The 14,025-nt window shown below is 42.2% G+C and overlaps 2 protein-coding genes across 2 annotated transcripts in view; one reads left to right on the forward strand and one right to left on the reverse strand.

The window, feature by feature from the left end:
- LOC135904031 (ecdysone 20-monooxygenase-like) overlaps positions 1–14,025 on the forward strand; it is a 47,695-nt gene that overhangs the window by 17,678 nt on the left and 15,992 nt on the right. Inside the window, exons 4-6 of the mRNA XM_065434599.2 lie at positions 6,159–6,360; positions 6,421–6,583; positions 7,065–7,207. Of these exons, the coding sequence (XP_065290671.2) occupies positions 6,159–6,360; positions 6,421–6,583; positions 7,065–7,207 (508 nt within the window). The remainder of the gene's footprint in view (positions 1–6,158; positions 6,361–6,420; positions 6,584–7,064; positions 7,208–14,025) is intronic.
- The window catches only part of Nthl1 (Nth-like DNA glycosylase 1), a 36,870-nt gene continuing 34,258 nt past the window's right edge, over positions 11,414–14,025 (reverse strand). Inside the window, exon 6 of the mRNA XM_070539298.1 lies at positions 11,414–11,443. Within this exon, the coding sequence (XP_070395399.1) occupies positions 11,429–11,443 (15 nt within the window). The 3' untranslated portion in view covers positions 11,414–11,428. The remainder of the gene's footprint in view (positions 11,444–14,025) is intronic.

Here is a 14,025-nt window from a genome sequence, read left to right on the forward strand (position 1 = left end):
TGCTCTTTCATCCACTTTGATTTCCATTAATTTATAGTTTCTTTATTTCATTTATTAAGCACAAGTAATTTCACCGTTGTTGCCCTTGGTGTCAGTGTTTGTTGGCTTCTTATGATCTAAATTGGCGATATGTGATTTTACGAGACCTCTCAGAAATGCATATTCAAGGCACCATGCTGAATGTAATTGAAAGTTACTGTTAGAGTCGGGAATGCTCTATCAAGGTTATTCAGGAAACTGAGGTACTGCAAGCTGGGGTATTAAGCTGTGCCCCCCCCCCCCTTTCTTTTTTGTAAAAGTGAACTTCTTGTGGTCATGCGTACCGCGGAGTATGTTTTATTCTGTATACATAGATGATACACAGTTAGGATTCAGGTCGTGTAACGTCGCAATATGTGAGCAACATGTTCAGCTTGGCTTGAACAAAGTGTGTAAATGGGCAGAAGGAAATGGCTTTAAGCTAAATCCTCTTAGAAGTTCCTGTGTTCTTTTCACACGAAATGGAGGCTTATCTGCAGAGCACAATGTGGAACTGCACAGACAACATGTGCCAGTTACCACAGAACACAAATTTATAGGCATCATGCTGGAGTCAAAGCTAACTTTCATCCCACATATAAAGCATCTTTGTAAAAACAAATGCCTAAGAACAACAAACATCAATAAAATACTGTCGCATTCTACATAGGGTAGTGACAGAAAGCGCCTCGTGTGTGCATGAGTGGACTAGGGCACCACAGTGTGCCAGTCTGCTATGCCAGGTGCTCTATAATGATACCGGACCTTGTCCATCACGGTAGCAGGAGATTTTAATTGCAATAAAGGTATTCAGACCATTCAGATGCAATTTTGTCATAAGCTATGTATTTTCTTGACACGAAACATGGGTTGCGAGATATCTCGAATGGTATTTGAACAGTCCATGTTGACTTAGTAGTGCCCCTTTAAGGGAAGAAAATTTCACTGCAACAGGCCTGCATTTGTTAACATGCATGCACCTAACCTGTGTGGTCTTTTAATTGATTCCTTGGAAATGAGAAAAATCTAGATCGTTTTTTCTCCATCTCATTCCAAGATTCTGAAGGGGAATTTATTTATTTATTTCACATATTGTCAATCCCTGATCGGATTGTAAAAAGAAAGGCAAGTACAATGGTAGGAATTGCGAACAACAAAGCAAATATAATACAGTATATAATGACAAGAGTGTTATTGCAAAAGTTGTTGCTAGCCTAAAAAAAGAAACAGAATTAAATACAGCATCACAAATTTATGGTATGGTTGAAGTAGTAAAGGCGAGGTGCAGAAGACCAGGACTTAGGAAGAAGAACACAAACGACAAGACCGGCGCCACTCGAGACTGGCAAGCTGAGACGGCGATCAGGTTGACGCACAAAATGGCGTCAACCAGCCATTTTAGCGTCAACCTGATCGCCGTCTCAGCTTGCCAGTCTCGAGTGGCGCTGGTCTTGTCGTTTGTGTTCTTCTTCCTAAGTCCTGGTCTTCTGCGCCTTGTCTTTACTACTTCAAGCATGAACCAACTAGCCCAAGCAAGAGTTTTACTTAAGGTATGGGTTGCCTAAAGAATCTGATGTGAAAAAAATAAAGCAAACCAATTCAAGACAAAACTAGTAAACACGTGATAAAAAAATATGTGATAAACATGATAAACAGAATGCACTCGTATATATAATGCATTATACAAAACCTCAGTGTCTGTGGAAAAGCACTTACAGTTGAAAGGGTGTAAATTGTGAAATACTAGAACATCGAGAAGAGAAAAAAAAAAGCTAATAAAGTATGCAATATTATATAGAATGAGGGTATTTAGAAGGGTTTTAACTAAAAGTGTTGATAACAGAGCAGCAAACCAAAATAAAGAAAAAAGGAAAAGTGCTAGCATACGAAGATCAATGACAAAGCAGAGCAAGCAAATCGAAACTGTAAGGCAAGCAGATATTTTTCCATGAAACTAGCAAATGTATCTAATGAGCAGCTGCTACTATTGCACTCGCTCAGACTATTCCACTCTCTTATTGGAATGAATTTTTAAAGCAGTCAGTACAAAAGGGATATTCAGGCACGCCGTAAAACAATGTAAGCTGTCGCATCTCCAGTAGCTTTGTATATTTACGTTGCTTAGATTATCATCAAGCCTCTTCCGTACATCTAAATCCTGTTGAGCACCAGCAGCGAGTCGACAAATGATGCTGTCTACTTCGGTTTCCATTTTTTCCTGCTTCCTTTTAATTTCATTTACACTCGTTTCCATTGCTGCAAATTTACTTTCAATTTTTTCACATCTGTCAGCATCACTTCCTGAAACTTCTTTTATTTCAGTCACACCAGCCACAGTATGCGAGTTAAGGCCTTGTAGCAGGTTTAGCACATTGTCTAATGTTTCGGTTAGTTCCTCGATCTCCAGACTCATTTGTTTTAAGACAAACAGTTTACTTAAAGCAGAGCATTTACAACTCCTGGCAGCTGTAGTTTCAATTTCCCACAGATTTGACGAAAGACGTAAGTGCTTACCTTCTGGCAACTCCTACAGATTCAGAGTGCCAAAATTATCTGGGATGATGGCACATTCCAGGTGGCACGTCTTTCCAGTGATTACAGTTCAGCACTTTCACTTTACACTTTCAGATTCAGCAGTCTTTCCCTCTTCTTTTTTCTCGGTGTGTTGTGTCAGTGATATTTATGACCTTGGCAAGTTTCAAATACTATCATTTGCCATTTCTTACTTTAGAGCTAATTAGGGTATAGCAATTTTGGTTTCTATGTTTAAGAAACTTCTCAGTTTTCCAGCGCTTATCTGAACACCAAATTTTCAGTCTCCGACCACAATATTCTTCAAATGAAAACTCATTATATAGATCTTTTTTGACAACTATTGTTTCCAGAGATGAGCATATCAGTTCGTCTGCTAATATCAAATATGAGCTGGAAATAGGCTGAACGTGTTTGTTTGCAACAATCGCCACATGGACTGCTGCATTGATGCCTATGATGTCAGAGGCACCACTCAAGAGCCGAAGGTATTCCCCCAGCTTGCACAGAACGATGCAGTCATTAAAGAAAATTCATGGTGGGTGTGATGTAGCCAGGAGTGGATGCATGCCCCTTGAAAACACCAAGCAGTAGGGGTGTGAGGATAGTAATGTTTGATGCCAATTTGAATAGTGCTAGAAGCGAATGGAAAACTTTTCGAATAATGAAAAGCCTTTTCCACCATTAATATAAAATGATCTTGACGCGCTAGTAGTCGGCTTCCGTTAATTAGGCCGTTCCAGGACTGACAAAATTGATATAATTGTCCGGCGGGTCTAATTAAACAAGATGCCAAAAAAAAAAACTCCAAAACACACCGCTGATTCATTTGGTAGTATCTGCCCTATTCTAACATGCTCCTGAATAAAATGTGCACCCACCTTCTGTGTGCCCAAAGCAGAAAACTGACATAAAAATTACATTAAAGCTCCTAAACAAAGTATAAATCTAATGCACACCTGATTTTTAGCAATAAAAATGGGCAAGGGTTCGCGTGTTGCACAATGGCGGCCAATTTCCTAAAGTCAGCTTTGCCGCATGGTTTCCTAATGGTAGGTAGCCTTGTTGAAACACATCAGTGTTATACGAGAAAGCACATGCATGCCATAAACGCCATTCTGCTTTCATGTCTCTAGTGTCCGAGTACACTGCGCAAACAATTTTCGGCCCAATTTTCTTGAAAAAAGGAAGGCTCTCATTAGAATCAAATAAATGGCTTAATTATACATTTGGAGCTACAGTTATTGCTTGAAGACTATTTTAAAGCAGGCCGAAAATAAGCATTTTTGATGAGAGCCGATGCGTTTTCAGCACATTCACTGTCCCCTACGCTCCACCAAGACAGACTCTGCCACTAAAGGGGTCAGGCACCTGCATGCACTCCAAGAAAAGTTTACACCCTGTGGAGTGTATATTTGCCACACAACGATCGTCATCATCTGTCTTGCCTGCATTTCCTTTCTTGAAAATGCTGCGCTCGTTACTTTGCTGTCATGGACCCTGTATGGGTCTGCAGAAGACCTACAGTATTGATAAATAAAAAATAAAAATAAATAACGTGCATGCCGTTCATTACTGGAGAGTACTGGGCTCGCCGCGTTAAAGAAAGGAAATGCGGACAAGACAGATGACAGTTACTGTTGTGTGGCAAATATACACCCCAAAGGGCGCAACTGTTTTTAGAGTGTGCCGACTGGTCAAGTTCGAATTATCCGGCGAAGACCAATTTTAGAATCGAAATAACGAAAATTTGGGCCCATAGAAATGCATGGGTGCTGGCCGGGACCTTCGGTCCGAATCGAATTAACCAGAGGCGGATTAACGGAAGTCTACTGTATATTCACAATGTGAGAAAATTTCTCATTACATTGCACATTATGAAGTGTTATCTATTAAAAGCACAAATGGAGCATTAGAAGCAACTACGGGGTTTATTTGCATACTCTGGACTCATTGGCAAACGTGAATAATGGTGGTTTAGCTGGAATAGACCCGATTCCCTGATAAATGCAGTTTGCTTTGCTACAAAACTTTTTGTGTTTTATGTCTGCCATGGCTGCCGGAAAAGAATGTGTTGCACTTTTACTTCAATTTTATGCTTGATCGTGCATGGTTGGCAATTTGAAATACTTGAAAAATGTTTATGTTTACGAATAGTTGCTATTTGATTCGAACACCAAACTTAATAGGGCATTATTTGAAATTTTAGAATACTTGCACACCCTTACTGGGCAGTGTAAAGAGCACAAAAAGAAGCGGCACCTGTTATCTATAAGATGGGCTCAGTGTGTATTTACAAATGGCTTTGTTGGTAACTGTGGTGGGAGATCCTTGCAGCTTTTTTCATACAGGCAGATGACCATGCTCTTTTAGTCTGCATACCTTTCGCAACTTCACAGTATTAATTGGTTTAAGGGAATCCAGGGATGACTGGCGTGTTTATTCACATAAATGTTCCCAATATTTCTTTCAGCAACTTTTGTACCATTTCCATAGGTGCGTTATACTACGACCTATGCGTGCCTCCTGCCTCCCACCCTAATTTAAAGCGAATGCCTTTCTTTGCCTCTTTTGCCAGTTTTCGTGGTCGGCAGTCAGCGGTTGATGGTTGGTGGTCAGGCTTCTAATGCAGAGGTGCCGATGCAAATTGCATGGCAGAGCTGCTCGGTGCTTTCGTCACTAAATGCCAACTAGTTCGTTGAGTAGCACATGCTATGGCACGTAAGGTTTGCACTTGGCAAGGACAGCCTTCCCCCAAAGGGACAGCTGTGGGCTTCGGTAGGAGAGGAGCGTTGCGGTCGCATTCCATGCCAGTGCCACTGGAGATGCACACACACGTCTAATTGGCTTACATATAAAGCCTCTTATGCTACCGCCACAGATGTGCTGGCTGTATTCTCTATGGAACAACATGTGCTACCTTAATGTCCCCAGTTTTACGAACACATGCCATCAAGCACATCATTTCTTCGATGGAGCGAATACTTTTCAAGAAGCTTTCGGATATTTGCTTATATTGACAGCTGTCGTCCATGGTTTCTGCACAATTTCTTTTACCTGGACCAAACTGCTTCTGGTAAACTGATCAAAAAAGAGGTTGCAGTGCTGCCACAGAGCACGTGCAGTTGTCACTTAAAATGACCATGTAATGTGGTAAATGTTCTTAAAACAGGGCAACAAGTGTTGCTGAGTGTGATGTGTAGATTAAGAAGTGTGCTTAATCACCACACTGCACATTTACTAAATAGCACAGCAAAAACTTACATAGGTCTTGATTGCAACGAGAGTCTGTAATTTAGTGAGTCCAATGTGTATAACGTGAATTATGAGTGAGATCTGTACTTTGTCATGGTTTTCTACACTGTAAAGATGAGAATATCAGTGAGTATAATTCTCTACCTTTTTCTTTTCTGCTGCAATGGTCCATATATTAAGCATCTTTGAAAAGTTGATTTCTGAGAATAAATTTTGTGTTGCCTTGGCCTAAGTACGAAGCCCTATCCCCATATGCCTTGCAGCCAATTCTCCCAAATAAGAAAGAAAAAGCCTTATACAGTTTGGCTTGGCCAGGCAGAATGCCTTGCTTATGAGGTTGTCTCTGTTTGCAGCAATATTTAGGCTGTGCCTGGACACACGACTGGGCTGCCTGCAACCCTCGCAACTTGAACAAGGTGAAGCATCCACAGTTATAGCCGTTGCAGGGCAACTGTTTTCTGCCTACCAGGAGCTCTACTACGGACTTCCCCTTTGGAAGTACATGCACACATCCTCCTACCGGAAGTACACAGAGGCCGAGGATGTCCTGTACAAGTGGGTTTCACAGCTTTAAGTCATGGTGCTGCTACTACAGCCATGTGGTTGCTTTTACAGAATAACACTGGGCTACATCCAGCAGTATGCCAGAAAGACGTCAGAGGACCACTCCTTGGGGAGCAACAAGAGCCTTCTCCAAGCACTTCTTAGTTTGAATGGGCTGTCAGAGATGGACACCCACCTGACAATAATGGACTTCATTGCGGGTGGTGTTTTCACGGTAGGTGTACAATCATTCTGTGAGGTAGCAACATATTTTTGTCTTTCTTGCTCAGAATCATAGAAACCTCATTGCTAGCCACAGAGAATAATGTAAAATGCCCTCCAGGCTACATTGTGCCCAATGTGACATCACAAGTCAGTGATCTTACATGCAGCATTGGTTTGTTCAGTCCTACGTAGGATGAATATGGCTCAATGGACATTTTAATACACTGAAACATAGGGCACATGTTCCTCGATGGCATTATAATAACTAGCATTGTGTGAATCTTGTTTCTGTGCTTGTTTTACGCCATCAAACTGTAAAAGAACAATGTCTGTTTTGTCAGTTGTTCCATACGCTAATGGATTTTCCACACTGTGATTGACCATTAGTATTAGGAGAAAAACACAACAAAAGTTATCGTGTCTGCACTGCTTTTTACTGGCTGATGCGTTTCTGTATTGACAGGATATTTTGTTTTTTCTTCACGATCTAGACGAGCATTGCCTTGTGCTTTCTCCTGCACCACTTGGCCTCCAATCCGGACGTGCAGGAGAAGCTCTACACTGAGCTCAAGTGTGGTGATGACGACATCAGCAGCTGTTCCTACCTTCGTGCATGCATAAAGGAAAGCTTCCGGTATGGGTCTTGGCTACAATGGCTCCTGTGGTGAATACCACGCTTGAGCTGCAGCAGTTCTCAGTGATGACATACTTGTTTGTTTGACTAGCTGTGTGATCTGCCAAGTCTCCCAGCCTACTGGCAGATTGCATAGGTTTTCATGATTGTACAGCCAATGTAAAAGCTCTTCAAAAAAGCATACCATACCTGCTATGACCACAGTTCACCTTATGCAGTCACTCTTTGGAGTTAGTTGTTTTGAAAGTATTTGTGCCACCAGAAGAGGTTGACCCAGTGCTTTCACGCTTGGCAACTGTGAAATACATAGCTAATGAAGGCACTGAATAATATGCTTTTACACTACTGTTGGACTGGCTGCTGTTATCACTGACATAACACGTGCCGCCTAAGTCTGTGCAGAGGTCCCTAGTATCAGCATAAAGCTAATGGGACATTATACTGCCACATACTGTTGCACCCTCTATAGGTAGGGTTTAGCATTTTCGATTTAAACTGCAAAACAAAAAACAAATTCTAGGATGCAGTGTTGACCAAAAAGGGTCAGTGAAAGCATTCTATGACAGTACGCTTTTGCGCACAAACTAGAAAATGAACACAGAAGACTCGACAATCACAAGCATTGTGCTTGTGATTGTCGAGTCCCCTTTACCAGAGAGCTAAAACCATAGGCGCTGGCTTTGGGGGGGGGGGTTGTTTCCTTGTAGTTGTTACATGCGTGTATTAATGCTGTCCTGGGATAACTAGATAATTCACGAAGTTTATATTTAGAGCTCAGAGGGACACTAAAAATTTAAAAAAAAACATTTGAGCTGTGTTAGTAAATTGCCCTTCTAAAATATCAAAAAAGCTACTCTTATTGTGAGACGATGTTTGGTGTGCCAGGAAAGACACAAGAACCAAATGCAGGTGGCAACGCTGCCCTGAAGTTACTACACTAACTGGCCCTTGAGGTCATAGATTTTGACACCGTCTGCTCGGGCCTAGTTAAGCTTTTGTTGTTAAGCACGGACTATCTTAGCTGAGCCAAAAACAGAACTTAGCAAGTTTCTAGAATTTTCACTATGACATTACACTTGAACCGGGCCCGGGGTTCTGATGCAAAATTAAAAATAATTATCATTGCTGTTAATTTTTTGCTCAGTAATGCCATATTACCGCAAAATAAATGAAACTGGAGTTATTCGAGGGGACCTTATTGATCACTGATTTAGGGTTTCTCTTTAGTGTTCTTTAAAAAGGACTGACGACCGGCCAGAACATGTTGTTGATGGAAATGAAAGGATTCACAGTATTATAATCAAGAATGCTGTTGGTGAGTGAAGTGAAAATAATTTTAAATTGCCACAGAATGTATCAAGATGTGGCAAGTGGCGCAACCTGGTGGTGAAGCCTTGGTACTTCGAATGTAGTATATGAGATTACTGTGCATACATTGGCTCTTGTGATACCACATACTTGTAGTCTAAAATCGCAGTTTTCATTGTATTACATGCGTAATAAGAAGTAAGGAAAGCCCATACTAATGAGCGGCGCTGTCTTCGTAGCAATGAGCGGAGCCGCAGGAATAAGAGTGTACCATATAGGCACGCGGAGTTGGTTATATTAACTCTATGGCTAAGTTTTTATGAGCCCGAGGCAAGTGGGTTGAGTCAAATAAGGTTCAACGAGCCCGACATGATCGTGTTGACATCCAGTAGCTTCCGACAGGTCTGGAGAACTCTTGGCACGCAGCTTCGAGCCGAGACATTGACGCATTCAAATGGGACTTCCGGTTCCCACAGCCGGCTCTATCTCATGTTTCTTATCGTTATTGGCCCTGCACAATGCTTGTTTTTGCCTTGTCCTGATACTATTTCCGTTGCCAGTGCATAAAACACTGACATCTCAGTGGTCAAGTTTCAGCGCTGGCTGGCCTGACCTGACGATGTTCACATGCACGCTGCAAACTGGTCAGGCTGGGCTGACTCAGCTTGACCTGACGCTCGTTCATGCTGACCAGCTAGCAAGAACTCGACAGGCCGATTCCAGCTTGACAATCCAACTCGACCCGCTTGTCGGGTTCACGCGAACGCCCTGTACAACTAGACAGAGCTGTAGCATCCCTGAGTGCTGTTGTACTAGTGGTACAACAGTTTGCGAGTGAGTACCCCGAGTTCTGTGGTCTCTGTGAGGATGCCATTGACTAATCGTGCTGTGAATGGCTGCACTGCAATAACTGTACTGTCTAGGGCCCTACCACTCAAGGGGACGTTTTTAGATCTTCTGCTACCACTGGAATATCCTAGCACTTCACTTGGCTAAAAGAAAAGCCTGGCGCATGCAGCCAGCAAAAGCATAGCCTTCAAGGTTACTTTCTGTCACTTGGAGGGAGCCATCACTGGGGCGTAGATTTGGATGCCACTTATTGTTGTAGAAATAATTCAATGCAATTCAACAGAAAATGTGAACTGCAGGAACGTTGGCTTAATAAGTAAAATATTACTTTCTTACAGCTAGGGCTGCACTTGTCTGCTTCCCACCAATGCCGAAGTATAATCTCTATCGCACTTGCCTACCACCGTATCCAGTAGGTTTCTTGAGCATGACTATATCCTCAATGCCGATCGAAAAATTTGAATAACAAATGCTCCATGGCATTTTCCACATTACCACTGTAGACTGGACGCTCAGACTGGTAAGCTTTCCGTTTCCCTAAATAAAATGGGTACCATGGAAAACAGTGGTCAGTTCCTTTAAGACGTGCTGATGGGCTAGTTCATGATAATGACTTAGTTGAAGAAAAGACACTTGAAGAAAAAATGAGGACACACACAAAGCGCTGAATTTTTTCACTGCTTCAATTTTTTTCGCCCGTGTTTTTCCAAGTGTGCTGCTTATGACTAAGTTATATTTAGACACAATTTGGGTAATGTTAGCAATGCTGAAGAGAAAAATGTGTCAATTAATAGCTAAATGACAATTACTAAACCTTCAATTTTTGCCTCTGTAAGGCATTAAGATTCGCAGTTTTACATTGCCCCGAAAGAACCAAAGGTATGTTTGCAGAGAATGGGGACCACGTTGTGGGTGACGTGTACTGAAAGCTTCACAAGTGTATTTTGCGAACTTTGCAGGAAGTGTGCCTATTGTCATGGTGGAACTCAGCGTGCCACAAAGTTGACATTCGGAAAGAATAAGGAGCATATTATGCATGATATGTGAGCGAAGTTTTGTCAGCGTCAGTTAATTACAGCCTTTGTGAAAAACTCTTTAAGCAAGTGCTCAAAGTAGTTACATGGTTGTTATCAGCTGTTTCCCAATGTCCAGAGAAAACTTTACGTATCACTGAGTTTACAGTTGGTGAAAACTGGAGACAGGTTACGGTAAATGTAATGTGTGGCAAAACGTTAGCATTTCTGGAATAATTATGAGCTTTGGAAATAAATACTCAACCCCAATTTTCTCTATACTTTCATGTGTTATGCAAGGTTTACAGTTGATCTTCCCAATGTCTGTAGTCATTTCAACAATCGTATATCTCGTTTCTATTTTGTGAACACAAGGGGAATGTCTATGGGTAATGTGTAGGGTGAGGTACAAAGTATGTGGGTTAATTGTAGCCTTTGCAGTAAAGTAGATATCCAAATGGCGCAGAATTTAGCCCACTGTTCCTAGAGAACTGTCCACCAAGATCGAAATTGGTGAAAGCGGGGGGACGTTAAGGTCAATGACCATGCGAAGAGAGGGTTGTGGTGTTAAATTATGGGCATCAAAAAAATTGCTTCAGCAAGTGCTTGAAAGCGTGAGTAGGCGGTTGCTCACTGTTTCCCAGTATCTTAGAATAATTGCGCACGACAAAGTTAAAAAATGTGGGCCAAAATATGCGCGATGTATGAAAATAATGTTTGACATTTCTGACCTAATTGCAAGTAATTGCTGAATATTGTAAGCAAGGTGTTGCGCAATACAAACACAGGCGAGACGAGCAGATGCACCCGTCCTTGTGTAATGTGACTGCCAGTCACATTACACAAGAGCTTTAGAGATACAGATGGGCCAAGCTTGCAAAAAAATAAAAAAATAAAAAAACGGTCTCATCAAAGTTGCAAATATCCTCCGGAGAATACTGGGCAAGAAACTTTCTGAGGTCTTCCTGGGCATCGGCCACAGCGGCTGTATTCACACTTGCACTCTCTCCGTGAATACGGTGCCTTGAAGCTGCTCAGCCCCTAGAGTAGTTCAGGCCATGAATGCCTGAGAAAAGACATGAAGGTACCAAATCTTTAAGTTTTGGCCCACACTCCCAAGTTGCCAGCTCAAAATTTTAAGAAAAGAATTGCAACACAGAAGCATTAGTGTTCTGTGTGCTAATGCTCATCAGTAAATTTTGGCATCCATGCACCATACGTTTGTCGCAGTGCACAAGTCGGCACGCTGCCACGAAGGTAGCACAGAAGCTAACTTATTTCACAAATGTGCTGGTGAACCAAGCGTCGGAAGCACTGGCAATGATAGCAAACAATCACTCGCCCATCCTTGCACCAAAGTGTTTTGCCTTCTCTAGCAACATCTCGTCACTCACGACAGTGCCTGCAGCACGCATTTCCATGAACAAAATGTTGAGGGTTTCCTCAAGTTTTTCACACTTGGGGTCTCGCTGCCAGCAGGCACCTGAGCTGGCTGTTGGCGCATTCATCCACTTGTCAGATTCCTTCAAAATGGCATGCACCGTTGACTTGGCGAAAAAAAGAAAAATGCTGAGTTCTTTTTCACTCCACTCTATCACATACTGCACAGACAGATGCGGAAGGTATGTCTGCTTTCAATTTGCATATTTATTTTTTCAGTTAAGCAGAAAGTTCCACCCGCTTAATTTTGCACCTGCTATTTCTTTTTTTCGCCACATCAGAACGGACCAGAAGGCATTTAACATTGCATTTTATATGCATTGCTTTGTGTTGCATATCAGGTCGCTGAAAATTTTGTCAATATTTCAGGGTATTCATATTAACGGGGTGAATATTAATGAGACATGACTGTGTGTATGTGCGTGCGTGCATCTGTCTGTCTGTGTGTGTGTGTGTGTGTGTGTATACATATACATATACATATATATATATATAGGGTGTCCCACGTAACTTTAGGCAGACTTTAAAACTGTGTACATGCCATGTAGCTGGACAGAGCAAAGGTAATGTTGTTTGCTGTCGCTTGGAGATCAACTCCTCAGATATTATAATTCGATGAAAAGTGTTAATGAAAAAATTGTAGAGCGACATAAAAAACTCCCGATACAGCTTTCTGTCGCTCAATACTTGCTACATAAAAGTGTTCTTCCGAGCATGAAAGAAGCTCGCAAATACATGCAAAGTGCCTCAAGCAACCAGTCTCCCGAGATCTGGTAGTTGAACAGGCACATGTAGGTTGAGGATGCACGCAGGAAAAAAAAAGAAAAGAAAAAATGATACTTTAGTTTTTACATTACGTTCGACCTTCCTCATTCCCTGAAGAAGGCCGGACCCCAGCCGAAACGTAGGAAATAAAGTATCGTTTTTTCATACATGCGGCCTCAATCTGCAAGTGCCTATCATCATCGTTTTATTTCCACTGCAGGACGAAGGCCTCTCCCCGTGTTCTCCAATTACCCCTGTCCTGCGCCAGCCGATTCCTACTAGCACTTGCAAATTTACTGATTTCATCCCACCACCTAGTCTTCTGTCGTCCTCGATTGTGTTTCCCTTCTCTTGGTACTTATTCTGTAACCCTAATGGTTCAACAGTTATCTAACCAGCGCATTACGTGGCCTGCCCAGCTCCATTTTTTTTCTCTTGATGTCAATTAGAATATCAGCTATACCCGTTTGCTCTATGATCCAAACCACTCTCTTTCTGTCTCTTAAGGTTATGTCTAGCAATATTCATTTCATCGCTCTTTATGCTGTCCTTAACTTGTTCTCAAGCTTCTTTGTCAGTCTCCAAGTCTCTGCCTCATATGCCAGCACCGGTAAAATGCACTGACTGTACACCTTCCTTTTCAATGATAATGGTACGCTTCCAGTCGGGAGCTGATGTCTGCCGTATGCGATCCAACCCATTTTTATTCTTCTGTGAATTTCCTTCGCATGATCACGGTTCCCTGTGATTAATTGATCTAGGTAAACGTACTCCTTCACAGACTCTAGAGGTTGACTTGCCATCTTGAACTCTTGTTCTCTTGCCTGGCTCTTTGTCATTATCTTGTCTTCAGCATATTAATCTTCAACCCCACTCTTACACTCACTCTGTTAAGGTCCGCAATAATTTGTTGTAACTCGTCTGCATTGTTGCTGAATAGAACAGTGTCATCGGCAAACTGAAGGTTGCCGAGATATTCGCTGTCGATCCTTACTCCTAAGCTTTCCTAGTTCAGTAGCTTGAATACTTCCTCCAAGCACGCAGTGAATAGCATTGGAGAGATCTTACCGCTTTTCTGGTGTAGAATTAAGGTAGCTGTAGAACCTCCGTAGACATTTTCTAAGGTGTTTACGTAAGCGTTCTGTACCCCTTGATTACGTAATGCCTCTATGACTGATGGTATCTCTAATGAATCAAATGCCTTTTTGTGATCTATCAAAGCCATGTAATGAGGCTAACCCGCCGTGGTTGCTCAGTGGCTATGGTGTTGGGCTGCTGAGCACGAGGTCGCGGGATCGAATCCCGGCCACGGCGGCCGCATTTCGATGGAGGCGAAATGCGAAAACACCCGTGTGCTTAGATTTAGGTGCACGTTAAAGAACCCCAGGTGGTCAAAATTCCCGGAGTCCTCCACTACGGCGTGCCTCATAATCAGAAAGTGGT

This window comes from Dermacentor albipictus, chromosome 5, assembly GCF_038994185.2.
Source record: "Dermacentor albipictus isolate Rhodes 1998 colony chromosome 5, USDA_Dalb.pri_finalv2, whole genome shotgun sequence".
Classification (NCBI taxonomy): Eukaryota; Metazoa; Arthropoda; class Arachnida; order Ixodida; family Ixodidae; genus Dermacentor; species Dermacentor albipictus.